This window comes from Arachis stenosperma, chromosome 3 (assembly GCF_014773155.1).
Source record: "Arachis stenosperma cultivar V10309 chromosome 3, arast.V10309.gnm1.PFL2, whole genome shotgun sequence".
Taxonomy (NCBI): domain Eukaryota; kingdom Viridiplantae; phylum Streptophyta; class Magnoliopsida; order Fabales; family Fabaceae; genus Arachis; species Arachis stenosperma.
In genome coordinates, this window is record NC_080379.1 from 143,234,542 (window position 1) to 143,258,637 (window position 24,096).

General features: G+C 33.2%; 2 protein-coding genes across 2 annotated transcripts; one reads left to right on the forward strand and one right to left on the reverse strand.

The window, feature by feature from the left end:
- The first annotated feature begins 1,935 nt into the window (after positions 1-1,935).
- Positions 1,936-6,006, forward strand: LOC130968933 (MACPF domain-containing protein At4g24290-like). Its single transcript, XM_057894445.1, has 7 exons — positions 1,936-2,415; positions 2,866-3,104; positions 3,244-3,412; positions 3,525-3,578; positions 4,074-4,266; positions 4,544-4,710; positions 5,020-6,006. The coding sequence occupies exons 1-7, from the start codon at positions 2,158-2,160 to the stop codon at positions 5,707-5,709; spliced, it is 1,770 nt and encodes a 589-aa protein (XP_057750428.1). The 5' UTR covers positions 1,936-2,157; the 3' UTR covers positions 5,710-6,006.
- Positions 6,007-8,728: 2,722 nt separating this feature from the next.
- Positions 8,729-15,197, reverse strand: LOC130968326 (protein PSK SIMULATOR 1-like). Its single transcript, XM_057893530.1, has 12 exons — positions 14,311-15,197; positions 12,554-12,879; positions 12,380-12,472; positions 12,153-12,243; positions 11,930-12,023; positions 11,566-11,663; positions 11,383-11,452; positions 11,042-11,145; positions 10,046-10,162; positions 9,815-9,891; positions 9,647-9,691; positions 8,729-9,535 (listed from the first exon to the last, which is right to left on the reverse strand). Exons 1-12 carry the CDS (start codon positions 14,584-14,586, stop codon positions 9,049-9,051), a joined length of 1,878 nt encoding a protein of 625 aa, XP_057749513.1. The 5' UTR covers positions 14,587-15,197; the 3' UTR covers positions 8,729-9,048.
- Positions 15,198-24,096: the final 8,899 nt, after the last annotated feature.

Below are 24,096 nucleotides of genomic sequence, written 5' to 3' on the forward strand. Positions count from 1 at the left end.
AAACCAACATAACTCAAGAAGCTCATACAAAAGATTTTATTAACCCACCTATCTTAACCACTTAATTAGCCGTAATAAAACTAACACAACGACCGTTTCACTAGCAACCTTACCTTACACGCATCGCTCTCTTACGATGACATGGCGAGACATCATCCTATGCAGACTACTTCCATCAGCATGCTAGAATTTTTCTAATATTAAAGACTAGTTAAAGTCAAAATAAAATTTGGAAAAAAATCTGTAGTCGGCGCATGCTAAAACTCACCTACATTTATTGAGATAATAAAAAAAATCTAAAATAGAAAATAAAAAATTTTTCAATCACTTTTAAAAATGAAAAAATATGACTATCATATTTATACGATAAAAAAATATAAAAAAATAAAGACTTTTTTGTATAAATAAAATAAAAGATCTATATTTATTAGATTGTTTTAAACTAAAATTTATTATACATGCTTCGTATTTTGTAATTTATATAAATTACTATTTTTTTTATTCGTAAATTGAGCTACTTATCATAATTTACTAAGAATACCATAATATATTTAAACCGAGAAAGATATTGTGTTTAATGAAAAATATGAATTTAATTAAAAAACTAACTTTTTTAATTAAATATCAATTACTTTTTTTAATTTTAAATTCTAAACTTTAATTTTAAATTCTAAATTCTCAAAAATAGGATTAATAAAATAATTTTTCAATAGAAACAATTGGCTAAACTCAACATTATCATTTAACAAATAAATTGCGGTATGGTAGTAAGCTTTTAAAGTTGCACATATATAATACCTATTAGCCTAGTAGATTTTTGTACAAAAAGATAAACATTCAATATTGATATCTAAGACACACGCTAGAGAATATATATATACACACACACTATAGTGATTATAGTATTTGAAAGGGTATAGTTAAAATTAAAATAATATTTTTATTATTTAATAATATTTTTTAAAAAATATTATTAAAAATATTATAAGAATATAAAATATAATTTTAATTTTATCAATACTTATATAATCATCATAATATATATATATATATATATATATATATATATAAATTCACTATATATTACATTTTCTTATTATGCATTTTGTTAATTTAAATTTTGTATTATCATTTGATATTTTGTTATTATAAATTTATGAATATTTTTTCTTACAAAAATGTTATTTATAATTTATATATTTTTTTTATTTTTACCTAATAAAATTCTATATTTTAGATTTTTGTTATTCTATTTAGGTGAAAAAAATAGAGAGACTAAAATCAGTGAATCAGACTCTCAATTGGTCCATCCTACAAAAAATCTAAAATTATTAAAGATATAATTTAAATCTAAATTTTCTTTATTACATACTCTGCTTGTCACTAAATTATGTTATTTTTTAATTGTTTTATATATTAATTATTAATTATATAATAAAAATATACAATAATTTTATTAATATTATTTTAATTTTATATTTATTTAGATTTAAATTAATTATATTTTTATTAATTATAATATTACTATTCTTTTTATGATTATATAATATTTATTAAATATTATTTTTAAATAAAAATAATAAATATAAACTAATTAGTTAATTATTAAAATAAAAAATAGTTATTTTAGTATAAAAATAAAATTAAAAAATTTTTATTATAAAAAATATTAAAATTTTATATACTTATTTAATAATAATTAAATTATAATTTGTTAATTATAATTTGTTAAAATTTAATTATTTTTAAAATATTAATAAAATTATTTATTTTAAATTTTTTATTTATATAAAGTTAATTCTATCGTTTCAATTAATAATTTATTAATTAAATTAATAAATTAATACACCAATAATCTGACTGAGTTGATTATGGTTCGGTTCTTACTTCTTACCACTATGCTCCTGTTTGACTAGAGGCGGTACACATGAATTACTCTTTTCTCTCTCTCTTCCCGTGAACTAATAGCAATAGCAATAGCAATAGCAATAGCAAAAGCAGCCAGGCCAGCTACATTGCATTTGCCTTTTTCTCTCTTCCAAACTTGAACCTTTTCCCTTTCACTCCAGACACACACACAATCACAATATTCCCTTTCTTGTGAGGTCATTAATTAATAATTAATATTTAATGAAACTGTGAAAGTTTAGCTTCAGCATGTCGAAGAAGGTGGGGGTGGTGGGGGACGCCAAGGCTGCGGCGGAGTTAGCAATCAACGCAATTGGCCTGGGTTACGACCTCGCCGCCGATCTCAAGCTAAAGTCCTGCAAGACCAGGCTGGTCCCCATCGACCACCACTCCCTCCGCACCGTCGACCTCCCCGGCCGCATCACCATCCCCAATGTCCCCAAATCCATCAATTGCGACAAAGGCGAACGCACCAGATTGTGCTCCGATGTACTCTCTTTTCAGCAGGTTTACGGTTTCCCTTTCCCCTTAAATTCACGTCTTTTCATTTTTTCCCTCTCCCAAAGTCAAAGCTTTTTCATTTTTGGAGCTAGCAACGGAGTTTCTTCTTCTTCTGTACTTCAACTTGAAAGTAGATTATTCTTGCTAGATATTTTATTTTAATTTGACTTGACTATTCATATTTATTAGGGTTTTGCTAACTATGGCCTTAACGCACTTTTGAATAATTCAAGAAAAGGGACATGGAGCCTTAACTTCTTTTCTTTTTACTCTTATTAAGATGGTTGAATCAAATATTTTGCTTGCTGAGTAGTATAATTTTTATTTTACTGACTTGTTTTATTATCCTAACACAAGTTATTATTATTATTATTATTGAAGGTGGATGATTATAATTGTTGTTTTGTCTGACAATTTAGAATGGCTTGTTTGTTTGTTTTACTACCGCTTGTACAGATGTCAGAGCAGTTTAACCAGGAGTTGTCACTGTCTGGAAAGATTCCAACAGGGCACTTCAATGCTGCATTCGAGTTCACAGGAGCATGGCAGAAAGATGCTGCTAGCACCAAAAGTCTTGCATTCGACGGGGTCTCCATCGCCCTCTACAACTTTGCACTTGAGAAAACTCAGGTGGTGCTTGGTGATTTTGTCAAGCAAGCTGTTCCTTCTTCTTGGGATCCTGCTGCATTGGCAAAGTACTTTCACCTGTCACACCTTTGCTTCATTTCCTTACATACATTTATATCTTATGCTAGTAGTTAAATATGGTATTTATATCTAAATATATATTGTAGGTTCAGATTATGTAGATGATCTTTTGTCTTATCATTTTAGGTTTATTAACGAATTTGGGACCCATGTAATAGTCGGGGTGAAAATAGGAGGAACTGATATAATCTATGCAAAGCAGCAGTACTCATCTTCTCTACAACCTGCTGAAGTGCAGAAAACATTGAGGGAGATGGCAGACAAACTCTTCGTAGAGCAAGCTGGATTGAATAAGGTTTGGATGTTGCTTTCCAATTCGAATTTCATTCCTTTTCCCCACTTGAAATCCACTTATTAGCCATATGCAGCCAGCAAGCATAACTTGTAACTGTGTCTTCTCCTGCCAGTTTGATGATGGGCTTGGTTTCGACATTCCATCTGCATCATATTCTGAATCACAGGTGAGTATATTTTTCTTTGAGAACTGAATTTTATGCCTGGTTAGGATCCTTATTGTCAATTGTATTGGCTTTGGCTCTGATAACCTCGGCCTAATTCCTTTTTCCTGTTCCTTGCAATTTGTTTACTGCGTAACATGAAGACAGTTGATGGGCTAGTTTTTTATTCTTTGGTTTATTACTTTGATTCTTTTGTTTAATAGAGATTGTATTGTGTTTGAATATAAAATTCCAAACCTTTGTGATTGACACTATAATTTCATGTCCATTACTGAGATCTGCATTTAAACAGCTGAATATTGATGGTGGACAAGTGTATATTTTGTTGCATTATTGATAGAATTAAGTATTCCATTCTAGCCAAGAATGTCATCAAATTGATATATTTTTCAATATCATCTTTTTACTGCCACAACCCAAAATCAAATGAATAAATAAAACAAAAGGAAACACAACAACTTATATTCTTACTCTTCCTTCCCTTTTACTATATTTTAGGTGCAGGATACCAAGTTCATGTGCAAGAGGAAAGGTGGAAGTCGCAAAAAATTTCTCTCCCATAATGAGTGGTGCCAAACTGTTTGGTCCCAACCTGATGTAATATCGATGTCATTCATACCAATTACATCACTACTTAGTGGAATAAACGGGAGTGGATATTTAACTCATGCAATAAATCTCTATCTACGATGTAAGCAACTAAGCATGGTTTCTTTAGCCATCTACTTATTTACATTTTGACTCAAAACATATGGAATCTTCTAAATATTATGGCAGCAATTTTATAATCTTGTGTTTGTGACATTATAATTGCATTCACGGCAACTTTAGTTAAAGAGGAGGCGGGGTTTTCGGCATTGTTCCCAATGTTTGATGTCTATGAAATTAATTCAATATATGCAATAATTGTGATTATTGATCCTTGAATATGTAAGTGTATAACCATGGACTGTGACCTGTGACCACAGATAAACCACAGATTGATGAACTGCATCAGTTTTTGGAGTTCCAGCTTCCAAGGCAATGGGCTCCTGTATTTGGTGAACTAGCCCTTGGTCCTGAAAGAAAGCCACGGAATAGTGCATCACTGCAGTTCAGTTTCATGGGTCCGAAGCTTTATGTTAACACAACACCGGTAATGCTGCTTGTTTCACATTGAACATTTTCCCATGAATCCAAACGGTTTCTTGTTTCTTTTGTTCTTGACGAGTATTAGTTGTCTTGAGTGCCTGTGGACAGCCATGTTAATACCTTCCCCATATGTTGCTTTCTTTTATTATTAAAGAAAATTTTAGAATTTAGGACCAGAATTATTGACCATTCACTTAAATTGTTTGTCATACTGTATTTGTTGATCAATATACTTGTACTAGCAAAGGGTCTATTGTTTCTTTAGATGGTCCGGTAAATGGTTTGATTTAGATGGACTTTGAACTACTTACAGGTTGATGTGGGAAAGAAGCCTGTGACAGGCCTTCGGTTGTATTTGGAAGGAAAGAGAAGCAACTGTTTGGCAATCCATCTACAGCATCTCTCATCGATGCCCAAGACCTTCCAACTTGAAGATGAGCCTAACGGGAATGTATCTGATGTGTCCTTGGAAGAACGCAAATACTATGAGAAGGTCCAGTGGAAGAGTTTCTCCCATGTTTGCACAGTCCCTGTTCAGTCTGAAGATGACACCTCAATTGTGACTGGCGCTCATTTCGAAGTTGGAGAAGCTGGTCTGAAAAGTGTTCTGTTCCTAAGACTTCATTTCTCCAAAGTTGTTAATGCAACCCAAGTGAAAGCACCTCAGTGGGATGATCCTCCTGGCTTCACTCAGAAATCCGGAATAATTTCAACTTTGATCAGTACTCACTTCTCAGGTCCTCAAAAACCACCGCCGCCACGACCATCGGACGTAAACATCAACTCTGCTTTATACCCTGCAGGACCTCCGGTGCCCACTCAGACACCAAAACTTCTGAGGTTTGTTGATACAACAGAAATGACAAGAGGACCACAAGACTTGCCTGGGTATTGGGTTGTCTCCGGTGCAAGGCTTGTGGTAGATAAGGGTAAAATATCTCTGAAAGTGAGGTATTCTCTTTTAACGGCCATTTTACCTGATGAAGAGGTGGCAGGTTATTGAAAAATATCAAATGGGGTTTGTATATATAATGCATGATTCTTTTCCATTGTACATTTGCCTCCATTCATTATAGGTTACTTACTAGTTGATCGTGTTACCATTATTTGTGTATACCTACACTTTTGGGGGGGATCCTTGTAGTTTTTGAGAGAAGCTTGTGTAGTGATGAACTGATGATGCCTGGATGTTTTGAGTGTATTTCTTTTGTGTTGGTGACCGTGGCTTCTTCAAGTAGATAGTGGTTCCAGTTTTATCAATAACTTTGAACAATGGAAGGATATTTAATTCTCATTTTAATTCTTTTGCAAGGTTATTGGGTGCTTTATTTCTTAAGGTTTTTTCATATACCATTTTAAGCTTTATTAGGTAATTAGACGGGTAAACGTTGACTGTGTTTAGACGAGTGTTTCATAAGGTTGCATTTGGTTAGTGTTTTTGAGACACATAAACAAATGATATATGAACATAAAGATATACAAATTTTATAATGTGTTTGGTAATAGTATGCAAGATACATATGTATAAATCAAATGTTAATTTTACTCTTTTTAATATATTTCATCACTGTCACAGTTAGTCAAGAATAAAAATTAGTAATTTTAAAAATAATTAAGAATAAAAAAAATTAAATTATGTTTATGTATTGTCTCCGTATCTCAATTTTAAAAAGAAACACTAAATATATGTATTTTGTATATATCTATATATCATCGTGCCATCTAAATTTATGTCTTAACAAATAAACCATAGACGTACCGTATGTAATAACTAGCGTCCATGTTTCAATAAACGAATCCGGCCTACGCCATAATAATGATAATGTTTGATTCAGATGTTTGGATGCAGCAAAAGTCAAATAAAAATCTAGCTTGCCTCCACATTTGTCATTTGGCAATTGTGAGAGGAACAGGTAAAGGTACAGCAGATTTTTCTCTGACCCGTGAACCATCATTGCATTAATGAACCAACCATGCAAGAAGCCAATCATTAGATAACAAGATTTCTATTTTTCCGTCATTATCATCAGTGTTTCTGTAGTTGAATTAATAAAACTTGCTATGTAATGTGTGGCTGGAAAAAAATTGTGTAATTTATCATAATTGGTATATTTTTTTATATGGATTAATTTTTTTTAAATTTTAAATAATTAGACCCTCAAATTTGAAAAAATAAAAAAATTTTAGAATCAGATTTCATAGAATTACAAATCTTAGGATCAAATTTGTATATTCAAAAAAAATTTAAAATAAAAAAACTCAAATCTAACCCTCAAATTTGTACTTTTAAAAAAAAAATTAAAATCACAAATCTGAGGCTCAGATTTGTGATTACCAATAAAAAAAAATTAAAACACCACAAATCCGACCCTCAAATTTATGATATCCATATAAATAAAAAACACACCATCTATTTAAAAACACTACCTTCTACCCCCATATTAAAAATACAAAGCGGTAATGTGTATACTGACTATATTATTATTAATCATCTGAACATTTAAATTGATGTCACTTTTTTATGTACTTTTCTAAATTATCCTTTATTTTTGGTATTTTAAATTTGGGAAATTTTTAATAAAAAATAATTTTAAAATAACATAATAAAAAATATCATTATCAATTAAAAAAAAAGTCATACTATGAGTATTGTTATGTGGGTAACTTGAAATAGGTGAATTGGCCTAGTGGGATAGGCCCAAACGTCAAAGGAAGGTGGGTTCCGACTTGTTCACGTTCGGGAGCCGCCGTCCGAGTTGTGTGTTTTGGAGAATGGGGATGGTAACTGCAAAGACACTCCGACGCCTAAGTTAGTAAGGGGTTTAGCAGGTTTAGAGAGTATTGGAACTTAGAGATACTTGAGGGGTGTCAGGGTATATATAGTGGTGATCCAATAACTACTGTAGGAGTAGTTCCACTTCTGAATGTGGATTAACCGTTCCTTTATCTTAGGATTGTTGAAATATTGCTCCTAGAAATGAGTTGAGAGATTTTAGGAACATTTCTTATTTGAATAAGTATTATCTGCCAGCTATCTATCGAGCCTGACCTCTTTAAGGAGGAGTTTATGTCAAGTCTGACCTCTTTATAAGAGGTCAGGTGGATGGTGAAGGCTAATCTTTAGATTAGACCTTTTTGATTTATTTGATTCTAGACCGTGTTGGATTAGGGTATGAACAAATATAAAAAAAATTAATCATCAAATTTGTATAAAATATATATTAAAAATAAATTAAATAAAATATATACTTATTTATAGATAAATACATAATAATTAATTTAATGTCTGGTTTTTGGTGTGCGTATAATAATTTTTAATAAGAAAATGAACAAAATCACTTATCCGTACTAATTGGTTAGTAGGATATTTTGAGAAAGTGTGAAATTATGGAGTACTAAATTACTGAATAACAGTTATTCCTTTGTGTTGGGTTGATGCAAGTTTTACGTAATTGGATGAAAGGATAAGATATTTGGTCAATGTTCAAAGTCAAAGGAATGGAAGCCGCGTTGCGTGCACTGGAAGCGGTGGTGGTGCATGCATTTGTCCCCGATATGGATGCCTCATGTCTGTCTGGACGCCCCCTCAAACATTCTATTTCTCTTTTCTTATTTTATTATATTTCCTTCCCATGACAACCATCAAGATACATGTGAATTGTTATACTATATTTCCTATAGTATATTACTATAAAATGGAATAATATAATATCATTTTGATGATTACTCTTCGTGTGATAATTTTCATTATCATCTTTACGTAATAATAAAGAATTTAGATCTTCTAAAATAAAAAAATTAATAAAATAAAAAATTAATTATAATTAATTTTATAAAATATATATTCCACTATTCTAATTTAAAAATAATCAATCTCTCACTTTATTAATTTACTCCGTTTAAAAACTCCGTGACATTTCTCATCCATCAGTATTCTTTATACACCACGTAAGGTAGTATACGAGTCCGAGTCCTTTTTTCATTATTCAACAACAATGGATGCAACACTTGGCCAAAAAATATAACGAGGATAAATAAATAATAATATTATATGATAATACAAACCTTGCCATATCCTCATATTATATTGTCTATACACTCGCTCACTATCAAGAACCAAAAACAGAAACCACCCTGTTCTAAAGCCAAACGGGCAACCACTGCAAACATTGATGCCTATCTTCTCAACAATGCCCTCAATTTCAGACAAGACAGCAACTATCTACATCAATCATGGTGCACAATACCACCCATGCAAGGCTTGCATTCAGCACTTGGAGCCTGAATAATATGCTGCTTCATATTTACACAAGGACAACAACTCTGTCTTCATGGTTGCAAATTATCTAGGCACGTCTAGTCTATCGATCAGATCCAACGCTCTCTTCTTGTCGATATCAAAATCAATCACGGGAAGCTTAGAGCAAATCCTATTAAAAGAAAATTCCTTGCATCTAACCGTTGATGAGTAACTGCTACTCTTTGTAAGTATGCTCTTGTCTGTCAAGCTAGCCTTCACACTGTCCAGGTCCAAGCTTTTACTGATCCCTCTCATTCGGAATCTCTTACTTACATCCTGCAACATGTTCTGCTCATCAGTTGTTAGCAACGGCGATTCAGAATGATTTGTCTTCTGTGGAGCAGTGCCGATAGATTTCGTGGTAAGCCTCATTTCGCCTGCATCTATGCCAACCTTACTTTTGATGGCCAAACGCTGAAGCCACAAGAGAAGTTCAAGAATATAATTTTCCACTTTGTCTTTATCTGCATGGTGGAATGTTTCGATCCGCATTATATCGGTCTTCAAGGTCTTCTTATTCAGCTCAGAGCTGCAAGAACCAAACAAATATTTAGAAACAGAATAGGAACACTCTAAATAAGAGATAAAATGGAAAATCATGCATGTTTATATCAAATAGAAACAGCAGATTGTTACTTACCCAGTGTTTGCCCACTCTCCTACCCAACCAAAACCATGATGGGCCCTGATTCAATTTTGGAGCAACCGAAAGAAAAATAATAAATTGCGAGCTTATAATAGAAAGCAAATTAACTGATGCCTATAGAAAATTCTCACATAGGAAAATATAAAAATCCATAAATCTTACTTGGCTGTATTTGTAGCAATTGGAACCAACCAATGCAATGTTTTCTCCATCTCATTTTTTATATCTGCTATAGTGAGCTGCAGGAAACAAACCGCAAACAGCAACCGCAAGGGAAAGAACAAACAAAAAAGCTTAATCAATATGGGATATTTTCAAAGGAAGTAGTGACTAAGGGAATGACATGGTAGTGACTGTAAAGAATTGAGTAAGTATCAGCAGAGAAGATCATACCTCTTCTACAACATGAAAGGACGGTAATTTGGAACGCAAAGCTGACTTTATATTAGGAGGCAAGCTCTGATATAACGAATCTCTCGTATTCGCAGGCATAGAACTGGATCTGGCAACCTGACAACAACAGAGGCTTAGCAGTTAGCACAATAATCTTCATCTACAGATATAGTCTTTGGCTTACATATGTAACAATAACACATCAAGATTGGGAATCAGGGAAACTGATAGAGCAGGGCAATATTCGAAATTTATCTCATAAGAATGTCACATATCAAGCTTTTAGGATCCTCCCATTTTCACTTTGCAATAAGGGTCATGCATTTCTCAAGATCAAGTCACAGATGGTCGTAACCATATTATATTATTCAGGAAAACTAAGAATGCAAGGACAGAGATCATCTTTATAAACACAATATGAGAAGCAACTCTGCAAACTTGATTAATTACTAGTGTTAAACCCGTGAGATGCACGGACTTACATTCTAATTTGACATGGTAAACCGAAAATAATATTTTTAACAATAAATTTCACGAGTTTAGTATAACACTCATCGTCATTATATAATAAATGTAGTGAATATGTTGTTTTATATTTATTCAATGTAAAATGCAAATTGAACGGTTTGAAGTCTATAATATTCTTAAACCATAATGAAAGAAAACTGAAAAAGTAAGAACATATATAACCGTATTATTAGCATGTCAATTTTGCATTAAACTTTATCGACAACCTAGTATTTCAATAACCTCATTAGAAAAGAATTGCAATAAGGGTCATGCACTTCTCAAGATCAAGTCACAAATGGTTGGAACCCTATTATATTATTGAGGAAAACTAAGATTCTAAGAAGGCAAGGAGAGAGATCGTTTTTATAAAAACAAAATATGAGAAGCAACTCTGCAAACTTGATTAATTATACATCAACTGTCGGAAGGCATATGGAAAAACAGACCCATGATGAAATAAATAGTTGATGGCAATGATTCACTTACAAGAGTATCAATTTGAAGCACTATATTTGCATAATGCAAAGAAAGGCCCGCAGGGCCCAATCTTTGGCGATTGCTCATGGTTCCGATTAATGGTTTACGGACATCTGCAGGTACCCATAGATAATAACACATTTTAATAATACAATACAACTAGGTAGTCTTTCACTACGAACTGATTAGAAAGATCTTCCAAGTTCAAAATAAGGTTCATACATGGCTAAAATTTGTTTAGTGGGTATCAATGACCTCAACCAAGTATTCATATTGATAAATGAAAATTACAGGAGGGTAAAACAAGAAGCATAACAGTATGATCTTAATGCCTTTAAGTGGATTAATACCTGGACTGCCAAAGATGTTATCTATCTCCAGATGTAAAAAACTTACAATGTCTACAAGCTTCTCCATAACCTGTAACCAGTTAGAATGCAAATTATACCACAATTTCCACACTTTCTCCTTTTATTTTAGGAGACTAAGAGATGAGATAATCAAATGCATGAACACCAGTAACATGAAATTACCTCCTCCAAGCTTCTGGACCAGAGCGACTTTTTCTTTAAATGTTTAACTTGCTTCTTTTGGCTTTTTACTTCTGCCCTTAAGATTGAACGGCTATCACCTATATGATGAAAAAAGATATCAAAGATATATATGCATTCATACTGGGATGGTATATGATGTTATTGTACATATTTCTCCACTTTACCGAACCAATTATGCGTTCAATTTGATTCTTGTTCAAGTTTTGATAATAAAAGTTTTGCAATACAAAACTTAACCCTTTTTTTTTAATTATTATTATTCATCAAACTATTGATTTTTGGTTAGGTTGAAATTGTTTTTCAAAAACAAGATTTGAATGTCAATGGTGTTCTCCTGAATTACCGCTTTGAGTTGCACTTGAGTTATCCTCCTCTTCACGCTTACGTTGATAATCTTGTTCAAATCTATCCAAAGCATGTAACTCGTGGTATAATTCCTGAGGTGATAAAAGTACTTTTTACCAAAAGTTCTGTTTTAGAAAGAAGTTTTTACTACATTTGAGCTTCAGAAGTAAATCAGTCCTGGAGCAATAGTAAATATTTCTTTAGCGAAGGAATACACTCACAGCCGTAAATTGAACCCAGTTCATCAATTGCTGCATGATCAATTCTGCCTCATCCCTTGATTGTCTTTGAGGATTAAGTTCTCTGCTAATTCTAAATTCACAATTAAAAGGAAAAGACAAAAGAAGGAACAAAAAGGGTCAGAACAACCAATGATATAAAGGGTTAAAAAATATTTTTCTGAAAGGCTCAATAATAAGACAAATTTAGTGAGTACAATTTATATTACTTCTCAAAGTAACGGTCCAAGTTGTGCCACTGAGGATCCTTTGAACGATTTCCAAATCGAATCACTTCATCAGAAAAAACTTTCAACTCCTCCCTAAAAGCATCAACAGAAAATCAAATGCAGTTGCCATTTTCTCGTGCTAAAACAATTGATGGAACAGAAGCTGATATTTACCTCTTATCTGCAGCAACAATTCTTAGAAGTTCATCCGTATCCTTTGATACCAAATCTTGCACAGCCTCTAAAGGAAGCACCTCTTCTTTCAGGTGCTTAATACTTGCAGGAGAAAGAGATTCCATGAGATTAGAAGCCTTCACAATTGTGTTTGCTACCTCAAATGCTAAGATAGTAATTTCATTCCCTTTTGTCATGGTGCCCGAAACGAACCCATTGCCAGCATTTAAACTTGTCATGCTGCTTCCAAGAGTGTCCAAAACATCAACTGCCTTCCCGATTCCGTAAGTACCGGCTCTGCCTAGACGTGAACTCACCTCTGAAACCTGAAGTAAAAAGATTTAGTACCTCTTCATTCTTCTCCAATGATAATATATTTCTAACCATTCTCTCTCCCAGTGAAATAAGATATCCAATACACAAACAGCACAATTACGGAGTCCCTAAATACTAATAATTAAACAGTAAATCTGCATCTATAAACCCTACTCCCAAATAATATATAAATCTCAGGTTACTAAAACAAGGCTTGTAAATATCAGCTCCTCTCATCACCTCAACTGATCTTTTGTTTCTTTTTTTAGATTCCTGTTGCTTTTATAATCAGGGATAAAGTATTCTTTTTATCCTTAACGTTTGTGATTTTCATAAAAAATATCCCTAACGTTTAATTTCATTCAATTTTATCCTTAATGTTTTCGATTTGTGTCAAAATTACCCCTGGACAATAACTCCATCTAAGACTTTCGGGACAAAGTTGAAAACATCCAGGTGTACTTTTCACATAAATCGGAAACATTAGCAACAAAATTGAATAAATCGAAAACATTAAGGACAAAATTGAATAAAATTAAACGTTAGGGTATTTTTAAAGAAATCGCAAATGTTAGGAATAAAAAGTATACTTTACCTATGATTAGTAATCACACTACTTAGAACTAGTTAACAAAGATAATTGTTCTGAATTTAATTTGACGTACGAACACACAACCTAGGCACAATAAAGAATTGCCGCTGATAACATTACAGTCCTGCAAGCTTCAAGCATATTTCTCCAAATGGAATTAAATAACAAACTTTAAATATTGTCAAGAAATAATTAGATACTGTTTGCAGTATATTTTAAATTATATCAAGATCTATACATTTGCATAGTTGAGTTTTCAATTATTCGAGGTTTGCAGATATCGATGCATATGTGCATACATGAAGAAACTAAATATAAAGGAAACGAAACAACAAAGCAAGCTACCATGAGAGTTAAACCATAAAACAAATGTTCCCTCCCCTATCAAATATGCCAGTTAAATTGACAATGTCAAGATTTGGTTGGAATGAAAATAGAATTCAATGTTGTGGCAGGGATTGCCGTCTAAGTGTGACATTTAATAGTCGAATCCAATCCTATTATACTAATAATTGAAATCATTCATCATTCAAAAATATAGACAACCCCATCTCAAAAAACCACTTTAGTTAGAATTACATTCCCAAAATGCCAACCTCTCAATCGGAATCAAATGCTTAACATAAAACTAACGAATCTTTTGATTACCAGCAACATAGTAATCAAACCCTAAAATTGCAAAGAAAGAATCTAAATATGTAATTCTAGGAACAATCGTTATCCTCCTCCACACTTCCACTCACCCTGATCTATCTAACTCAATCTATTCATCAAATTGCAAAGAATGTTATGAACAAGGAAAAAAAGGAAAGATGAAACTGAAAAAAGAAGGAGCATCAAACACACCAACCTTTGCAACAGCAGTCTGCCTTGACCTTACAGACCTTGACTTATTCGGAAAAGAATCATTATAGCGTGGGATTCCATCATAGAATTCATCAGGACCAGTCCCTGCAGCATTCTCAGCACCACGTTCATGCTTGTTATTGTCCTCCTTTGTGTGAGGCGCAGGTGCCAAATCAGAAGGCACGGTGGTCTTGTAGCTCTTATGGTTTTCTTTGGCGCCATCTGTGGTGGCAACCACCCTGTCACCACCCTTGGCAGACTTGGAACAAAGACCCCCCATATATTATATCAAAGTTTCAATCTCTGAGCAACTGGGGCATCCAGCAGCACAGTTAAATTCCCAAAAATAAGAAATTTGTATAGAGTAGCAACTTCGTATGTTCATCCAAATCAGGAATCAATAAAGAAGAAGGGTTTCAATGTTGGTGGCGAAAAGAATAATAGAAAGGGAGGGAAGGGGAGGAGAAAAGGGATTCTGGGATTGGAACAAAGAGAAGAAAAAGTCCACAGTCAAGTTGCCATTGGTTTGAGCTAAGTAGAAAAATAATATAATAATAAATAAATAAGAAAAAAGAAGGGATGGGAGAGAGCAAAAACATAGTTTTTATTTAAGAGAGAGAGAGAGAGAAAGAATCAAAGAGACATGAGGCGGCGTGTGTGTGGTGTGGTAGGTCTAAGTTTAGCAGTGAGAAGTGAGGAAACGCTAAGAAGAGTAGCGTTGTGAGTGACTACACAGAAAGCATTGGACTGCAAATGCAAGAGGGAAGGCATCGATGCAAGTTGTCATACTTGAACACTTTGAACATCTCTGACCTACCAATCAACTTTGCTAAATGCCAGTTACTCCATCTTCGTTTCTTGCGCATCGTCAATGCCAACGATGCATAACATGACACTTCCTTATTTATTTATCTATTTATACTCATTACTCATCATTCGTTGCTAAACTTTCTCCAAATACATACACCCCATAAGTCCATTACCATTGCGGTTTGATTGGTCTTTTATTCTTTTACGGTTTTTAGATCACTCAAAAATATTATTTATATACTAAAATCAATTAATAAAATCAATTATTATATATATATATATATTATATTTTAACTTTTATTTTATATTAATTATTAATTTTAATAGTTAATTTTTATATATACTTAACAATATTATTAAATTAAATAATAATTTTTTATTTAAATATATAATTTAAGAAGTATTTTTAATATTCACTTATTAAATTTCTTTTTTATATTTTTTAAGATTATTATTATTAATTTTTTTAAAATTAAGAGTAAAATTTAAACTCACGAACTCTTTTTTTTGTGTGACTAAACTCACGAATTCTGAATGAGTATAAAAAAAATTATGTCATTTAAACTATATTTCGTTGATAATCATTATTATTATTAGGTTAAAGAGTAAGAGATAAAAATAAATATATTTGTTATTTTATTGATTATAATAATTAAATTAAAGAGAATGTTAAAGGCCAATAATTATAATATTAAAAAATTAATTACATTATTTAGATAAAAAATCAACTATTAAATTAATTATTCATATAGAATATATATTGATTTGAAAGTTAATTTTTAAAATATATATAATATTTTTTTATAAAAATTAGAGAATTAGTTAAATATTAATAATCTAGTATTTTTCTGAAATATGTACTTCTTTATTGTGTTGTTGCAAGTGGGTTGCTTTGATAATTTGCGGAAGAAATTCAATTTGTTGATAAACCAAAAGCAAAGTCATTGACGTTGGTTGTGAACATGACAAATGGCTACGAAAAATTGCAAGCAGCGTAGGAAGTGAAATAACTCGTGGAAGAAGCAAAGCGGCAGTGGGAACGAAGATTATTGACCTTTTCTCGTGTGTAACGAACCTTTTTGATTTGTTTTAATCATTTACCATTTACTATTGTTTTGTCTCCTCTTATTTCTACGCTTCAAATCAAATTTGTTACTACATCATTGCCTAGGCTATGCTATCATAACAACCTTGAACTTAGCCTGTGTAATGGGTAGGAAAGGCTCTTTTCGTTATAGCTTCATTATTAGGTGCGTCTGTTAAATTATTATTTCCGTGGTTTCTTTTTGTTTATAATATTTTCTAATCCGACGCACACAAAAATTAATTGGTAGTGGATTATACAAATTTTTTATATTTACTGTAAACGGATCAATTTAAATTAGTTATTATGGGGTTAATTAAGAAGACAAATGGAAAATATATCTAGAAGGCCCAATTAAGGGAAGTCAACCAAAGACCGCTGACTGAAAGGAAGAATGAGAGCAGACCAGGCATCCACCCCACGCCAACAACACACAAGCTTTTTAAGCAACTTGTTTACGCAACCCGAGGAATGAATCGGATTGAATATTTTATGAAACTCAGTCGACTTTACGTAAAATTGATATATAAGAGTCGTTAGATGATTTAACTGATTTGACTAAATTTTTATCTAACGATTTTTAGATATTAACTTCATGTAAAATCAACTTCACATGAAATTGACTTCACCTGAGTTTTCACCATTTTATATGCATAAAGTATAATGTATAGTATAAAAAAATATTTCGTGCACGTAAAAAAAATAATCATCAAACACACAAATGATTTTTCATATAAAACTAATATTAGTGTATTAACTAAATATTAAAAAAAAGTGTTTTGTCTAGTTGTGGGTGTTAGATTCAACACGCTAAAAGTATGGTGTTTGAATTCGTTAATAGCGTGTCAGTCTCCCACCAACACGTAGAAAGCGTAGTGACGTGGCGGGTAAGGACAAGTGACAGTGCCCTGCCAACACGCGGGAGGCGTCTTGCTCTGAAATCCGTGAAGCGTTGCAAGTTTTTGCTGGGTTCCGATGATGCAGCAGCAGTACACGAGGCGTGTTGTGAGTCTATCTACATGTGAGGGACAGTTTCCGTCTTCGGTAACCAACAACCAGCCATTAAAGTTGTATAAATTGAAGCTTCATACCCATTTCATTCATGCATAAAAGAGAGGCACGACAGCACACCGAGAGAGAAAAAAAGTGTAAAAAAGAGGGACATATCACCGAAAGAGAGAAAGAGTGTTGTTAGTAGGTGTTAGTAGTAGTAAGAGTGTGAGTAGTGTTGTTAGCAAAAAAAAAATTATTAAATAAAATTATTAATTTGTAGTGATTAAAAAATAGTACGTAATTATACGACACTCGAAAAATATATTATCAATATCTGGATCATCTAATTTATGTAAGTTGATAAATTTTAATTTTTTATGTATTTAAAATTTTTAAATTTTATTATTGTTAGTATCATATAAAAATATAGTAAGATTATTGTTTTTTGTATTTTATAAAATTTTTAAAATAAAAATTTTATTTGTCTAATATAATTTTATTTTATTTTATTTTATATAAACATGAATATATAATTTTTTTTGTTATAATGAGATTAATTTTCTGTTATAAAAATACTATAATGGAATATATATTTTATAATTTTTGTTATGAAAATACTAATAAATAAATAAATATTTTGATTTTTTAAAAATAAATATGTGCATATTTATTTTTAAAATTTTAATAAATAAATATTATAATAAATATGTAAATATTTATAAAATATCTTGTTATTAAATATTGGAAAAATAAATATTTTGATAAAAAATATTATTTAAATATTTTATTTAATTTTGAAAAAAAATTCATATTTATTAATTTGGAAAATAAGTGTAAATATAAATATTTATTTATAATATTTAAAGAAATAAATGTTAATATATAATTTTTTTATTATTTTTCTTCGAATGAAAATATTTTTCTTTATGTTTAATAAATAATTTAAATATTTTAATAAATAAATATTATAATAAACATGTGAATATTTATAACAATATTTATATTGATGTCAATTTGTATTATAAATAAATATTTATTTGTAATAATTATATTTAGTTAAACTAATATATATATATTTTTGTTGACCTAGTCTAATAGGAATTTGATGGTTCGTAAACTGCATCCGTCGCAGACGTGAAATATGATAGTCGAAAACTACTTACGCTTTATAGGATTCTACCACATTTTTAGGATTGGGGTGATAAGAGGATTTTACCCCCTTATTAGCTGTTTTGGTGAAAAGGTGGAGACCAGAAACTCACACCTTTGTATTGCCGGTGGGTGAGGTTGATGTGACACTGGAAGATGTCGCTCATATATTTGTCCTACCCATTGATAGAGAGCCTGTGAGCGGCTGGACAGATAGTAGTAGCGACTTCCTATAGAGTCCGAGCATCGCGATATTCGATTGCGAACCAAAAGTTAGTAGTTCTTCGAAATCTTATATAAAGTTGGGTTGGATTCCGCGTATTAGAGACGCAGAGCAGTTGGACACTGAGGAGTCTATTAAGAGATACGTCAGATGCTAGATTTTTTTTTTGTCGGGTTCGACCCTATTCACGGATAAGTCGACTGCATATGCCCACGCGAAGTATCAACCGTTGCTTCGCGATTTCGAGCGGAACCATACTTATAGTTGGGGGTCAACATGTCTCGCACATCATTACAGAGCACTATTTCGTGCATCACAATATGATACTAAGGAGATGGATGGCTCTCTTAATCTGTTGTTTGTTTGGGCATGGGAGTGACTGTCGTGTATTGCGTCCGTACCGAGACAAACACTCCCACAGACTGGGATACTAGTTGTCAAGAGATAATAATTCATATTTTAGTCTTGCATTATATTCATGATGCATATTTGATTTACGTTGACTTTTTTTAAATTTTTTCAATGAATCATGTTTCAGGTGGAGTCATTCAGCACGGACCACAACGTGTTTATCGAAGACCGCAGCGAGATTTAGGCAGGATATAGACTACATGGAGGAGGTAAATATTTAGGTTTCTGTGATTCCTATTTCCAAACAGTAATATTAGGGTTCTAATATTCCAATAATATGTGGCAGTTTGAGTGGCGGCCGTACGATGGATTGATCATACCCGACGAGTTACATAGACATCTTGAGGTGTGTGACATTGTTGCTCTGTTGTTGTCATTCGAGTGTGTCGAATGGCACCCTGCGGATCGAGTGATGCGTCAATTTGGGTATGCATATATCATGTATATACAACAGTCAATCGAGACGTTGGTTAGCACAACAAGCAATAACATGGCGACATGGTAGTCGTTCCACCTGAAGGTGGCCACAGTCACACGTCCATCGCGCAAGATCAACAACTAACACCTTTCCGTTAGTCATTTTGCGCACCTCAAATATCTCATTTCGTCTATCAAACCAGTGCACAACTATATTCCCAGCATGTTGCATATTTGCTTCTATCCGCTGTTGTGCAAATACAGAGTACGTAAATCTAGCACGCTTAGGTTCGTGAGTCTCCACACTCTTCCGCGTAAAAAGTTTATTTAACCGATAATATGTTGCTCGGACGAGCGCCAACTCAGGTAGATTTCGGGCACCCTTCAACACTGAATTAATGCACTTGACAAGGTTCGTTGTCATATTGCCCCATCGATGTCCCTCGTCGAATGCTAATACCCAATATCTGAGTCCAATGGTATTGCACCACCTGGCATATGCCTTACCTAACTCTTCCAACCTCTTATAGTTGATGTTGTACTCCTCCACCGTCCTTGAATACCCTATATTGACAACAAGTTTTTGCAAGTGCTGGACTTTGAATGCCCTTAAGAAGTTGCTGCTGATGTGTCTTATACAAAACATCCACCATGCTCTTGGAGGTTGCTAGTCACCTCCGGAACGATTTACTACTGCCCGGATTGACTCATATCGGTTCGAAATCATACCCACACCGTCTCTTCTAACAACATGCATTCGCAGATTCCTAAAAAAGAAGTGATATGCATTAGCTGTCTCCCCTTTCTCCAAGGTAAAAGCGATAGGCACAATGTTCTGGTTCCCATCTTGTGCAATAGCAACTAGAAGTGTACCTTTGTATTTTCCGTATAGGTGTGTGCCATCAACCTAAACTAGAGGCTTGCAATGCCTGAACCCCCTAATGCATGGATTGAAACTCCAAAATACACGATGAAGTATTTTGACACTGTGCACCTCCTGACTCCCATTGTACAGTGGTCATGTTTCTATTTGGAAAATTCAATCAGCCATCTTTTGAACCATGACTGAGAGCCACCATGGTAAAGCTTGGTAAGAATCCTCCTAACCACCGAAAACTTTGGCTATAGACTTCTGCTTTGCCAACCAAGCCTTTCGCTAATTGATGGTATAGTTGAACCTTGACTGGACTTTCGCTATTATAGATTTCACCTTGATGGACGGGTCAGTCTCGACCAATGGCCTTATAGCCTCAGCAACTATATCCGAGTCTAACTTGGAATGATATTGTGAAATCGTTCCCATTGTGCACGTGTGCCTACCATTAGGGGTGGAAAACAGGCCTAAACCTGCCAGGCCGACCCACATAACCCGCCAAAAAAGGCGGTCCAGGCTGGAAAAGTGGGACCACTGAATAACAAAAATCTGCTTAACCCGCACCGCTTAAACCATGGGCTTTGGCGGGCTTTTCCCGGCGAGATGAGCAAATTTTTCTTTTTTATAAAAGGCTGAGCATATTTTTAGCCAAAAGGCCAGAGCCTAACTTCCATACAATTTGACTCGCCCCCAATGAAACCCTACCCTCCCCAAATCCTAATTGCAGCCTTCTCAGTTCAGTCCTCACTCCCTACCACTCGGATACTGTGATTATCACTCTCACTCCCTCCTATTCACAACTCACAAGTCACAACACAGAGCTTCAACATCTCCAGTTTCCCGCCGCTGACCACTCCCCACCGTACAGCATCTGGCGCCGTCGCAGTGCGTCCTCACTCCTCATGCTCGCACTTCCGTGCTCACGCTCGCAGTCTCACACAGACAGCAAAGTTGCACCCAGCAGTCGCGGGGCTCTACGTTTCGTCACCGTCGCTCTTCGGTCCTCCTGGGTTCTAGTCACCGCTGCTACTCTATCTAGCCGTCGTCATCGCTAGTCTCGGTCTTGGGCTCTTTGGGTATGCTCGTCTGTCCTCTCACTCTCTGGGTGTGCTCGTCTGTCCTCATTGCCACTGATCCTCGCCTCTTCTGTCGGCTCGTCTGTCCTCTCGCTGTCCATCGGCTCGTCACTGTTTGTCTAGTATGTTAGTTTTCTAGCTTAGGTTTTAGATCAGAGCTTTAGGTTTGTTTGCTGTGTTTTATGTTGTTTGATAATGGTTGAGTTTTGATTAAATCAGTATTGTTGATACTTGTTTTAAAATGGTTCTGAGTTTTGCTTAAATCTGATGGAGATTTATATATTGTTTGCTTTTTTTGTTTTGTTTTTTAATGGTTGAGTTTTGATTAAATCAAAATTATTGATGCTTGTTTTAAAATGGTTTTGAGTGTTAATTAAATCTGATGCAGATTTGCTGTGTTAACTAAATGGTTTTGAGTGTTAACTAAATTAAAATGGTTGATACGTAGTTTAACAATTAACATTTGCTTTTATTTCAGAAAATATGAATTCTGAAATTGGGAGTAACCTTGTTACTACTGGAGCTGATTCTGAGGCTGCTCCGGTCAAGGTTGATGAACCTAATTCGAAAAGGGCCAGACCAGCAACATCTGATGTTTGGAATTTTTTTAGAAAACTCAGTCCAGATAAGGATGGAGTAGAACGTTCTGAGTGTAAACGATGCAAGAAGGTGTTTAAAGCTGGAGGTAAGCAATATGGCACTTTTACTTTAAAACAACATCTTGATAGTTGTACTCAAATTAAGCATGAAGATATTGGTCAAACTATAGCAGAATTGCAACTTAAAATGGGTTCACTTAAGATTGATTCCGGAGTGGCTAGAGATATATTTGCTTCTTATGTTGTTGCTGGGAATATGCCATTCAATATGGTTTATAATAGGAGATTTAGAAATTGGGTGAAATATATAAGTCCAATTTTGAAACTTCCTACTAGAAATACGATTAAGTCTGACATAGTGAAAGTTCACAAGAGAGAAGCTTCAAAACTTAAAAAAAATTTAGTTTCCATTCCAAATAGAATTTGCTTAACATCTAATCTTTGGACGTCCAATACCAATAAGGGGTATATATGTTTGACTGCATATTTTGTTGATGAGAACTGGAAATTACAGAGTAAAATTCTAAATTTTTGTCATATGCCTCCTCCTCACACGAGATTTGAGTTGTCTTCTAAAATCTTTATGCTTTTGAATGAGTGAAAAATTGATAAAAAGATTTTTTTCATTACTTTGGATAATGCTTCTTCTAATGATACTTGTGTTGATCACTTGAAAAGTACTTTGGATGTGTATGGTTCATTGTTGTGTGGTGGTGAATTCTTTCATATTCGTTGCTCTGCTCATATTTTAAATCTTATTATCCAAGATGGAATGAAAATATGTGATGATGCAGTGCATAAGATTAGAGATTGTATTAAGTATCTGAGAAAATCTGAAAGTCGAATGGTTAAGTTTAAAGAATGTTTTCAAGATATTGAGGGACTTGAGTATACAATTGCATTATGTTTAGATGTTCCTACTTGGTGGAATTCACTTTATGCAATGCTTGCAAATGTTATTCCATATAAAAAAAGCTTTTGAAATGTATAAAGTAAAATAAATTAGATTTAGGGAATATTGTCCTTCATCAGATGAGTGAAAAAGAACTGAAAAGATATGTAATTTTTTGTTATCATTTTACGAAACTACCAAGTTGATGTCTGGAACTTCTTACTCAACATCCAACTTGTATTTTTTACAAGTTTGGAAAATTCAGCTTATTTTGATGAATAGTTTAAAGAATGATGAAATGGTTATAAGGAACATGGGAGAACAAATGATGATTAAGTTCAAGAAATATTGGAAGGAATACATTGTTGTTCTTGCATTTGGAGCAGTTCTTGATCCTAGATTTAAACTCAACACTTTGGTTCATTGCTATAATGAGATTGATCCTATTAGTGCTAAAGACAAAGTGGAGCATGTGAAGAGTAAGTTATACAAGCTCTTTGAGGTTTATGACCATAATTCCTCTACAACTGTAGAGAGTGCTTCCCAAATTACAAGCAATGTTTCTCAAGCGACATCTTCTGCAATTAGAACTCAGCTTATTAAAATTATTGGTGCAAGTATTTTTATCTTATATTCACTCTACTTGGTTATATGTATTTTTTATTGTTCATGTTTTTTGAGTCATATATTGTTTACAATGCAAAGGATTTGATGTCCTGTAATCAAGAAGCTGAAGTGAAAAGTAGAAAGAACCAACTTGATATTTATTTGAGTGAGGCAACATTATTTTGCAATGATGCAATCATAGATGTTTTGCAATAGTAAAAAGACAACCATCATCGTTTTCCAACACTATCACTAATGGCACGAGATTTGTTGAGCATTCCTATTACTACCGTGGCTTCAAAATCTGCATTTAGCATGGGTTCTCATATTTTGAATAAGTATAAAAGTCGTTTATTGCCAGATAATGTTGAAGCTGTGATTTGCACTCGAAATTGGATACGTGGATATGATGATTATGGTATAATTATATTTATAACATACATATTTGAGTGATTTTGTTCCTTATTATGTATTATTTTTCTAATATATTTATTTACTTTTTTATAGAGAAAGATTTAGATGAGGAAGATATTGCAAAAGGAGAAGGCTATTCTTCAGGAGTTAGTTCCAATGATGTTATTGACTTACATGAAGATGAAAATGAAAATTAAGTATTTCAAATTATGTTTATTTTGTTTTGGAGACTATTTATAATT

Excerpts from the sequence above, each read along its gene's own strand:
- LOC130968933 (XM_057894445.1), top strand. The coding sequence starts at position 2,158 with ATGTCGAAGAAGGTGGGGGTGGTGGGGGACGCCAAGGCTGCGGCGGAG. Across the intron at positions 3,413-3,524 it reads AGCAAGCTGGATTGAATAAG|TTTGATGATGGGCTTGGTTT; the intron begins GTTTGGATGTTG and ends TTCTCCTGCCAG. Across the intron at positions 3,579-4,073 it reads CATCATATTCTGAATCACAG|GTGCAGGATACCAAGTTCAT; the intron begins GTGAGTATATTT and ends ACTATATTTTAG.
- LOC130968326 (XM_057893530.1), bottom strand. The coding sequence starts at position 14,586 with ATGGGGGGTCTTTGTTCCAAGTCTGCCAAGGGTGGTGACAGGGTGGTT. Across the intron at positions 10,163-11,041 it reads TGCTTCAAATTGATACTCTT|GTTGCCAGATCCAGTTCTAT; the intron begins GTAAGTGAATCA and ends TGTTGTTGTCAG. Across the intron at positions 9,892-10,045 it reads CCTTTCATGTTGTAGAAGAG|CTCACTATAGCAGATATAAA; the intron begins GTATGATCTTCT and ends TGTTTCCTGCAG.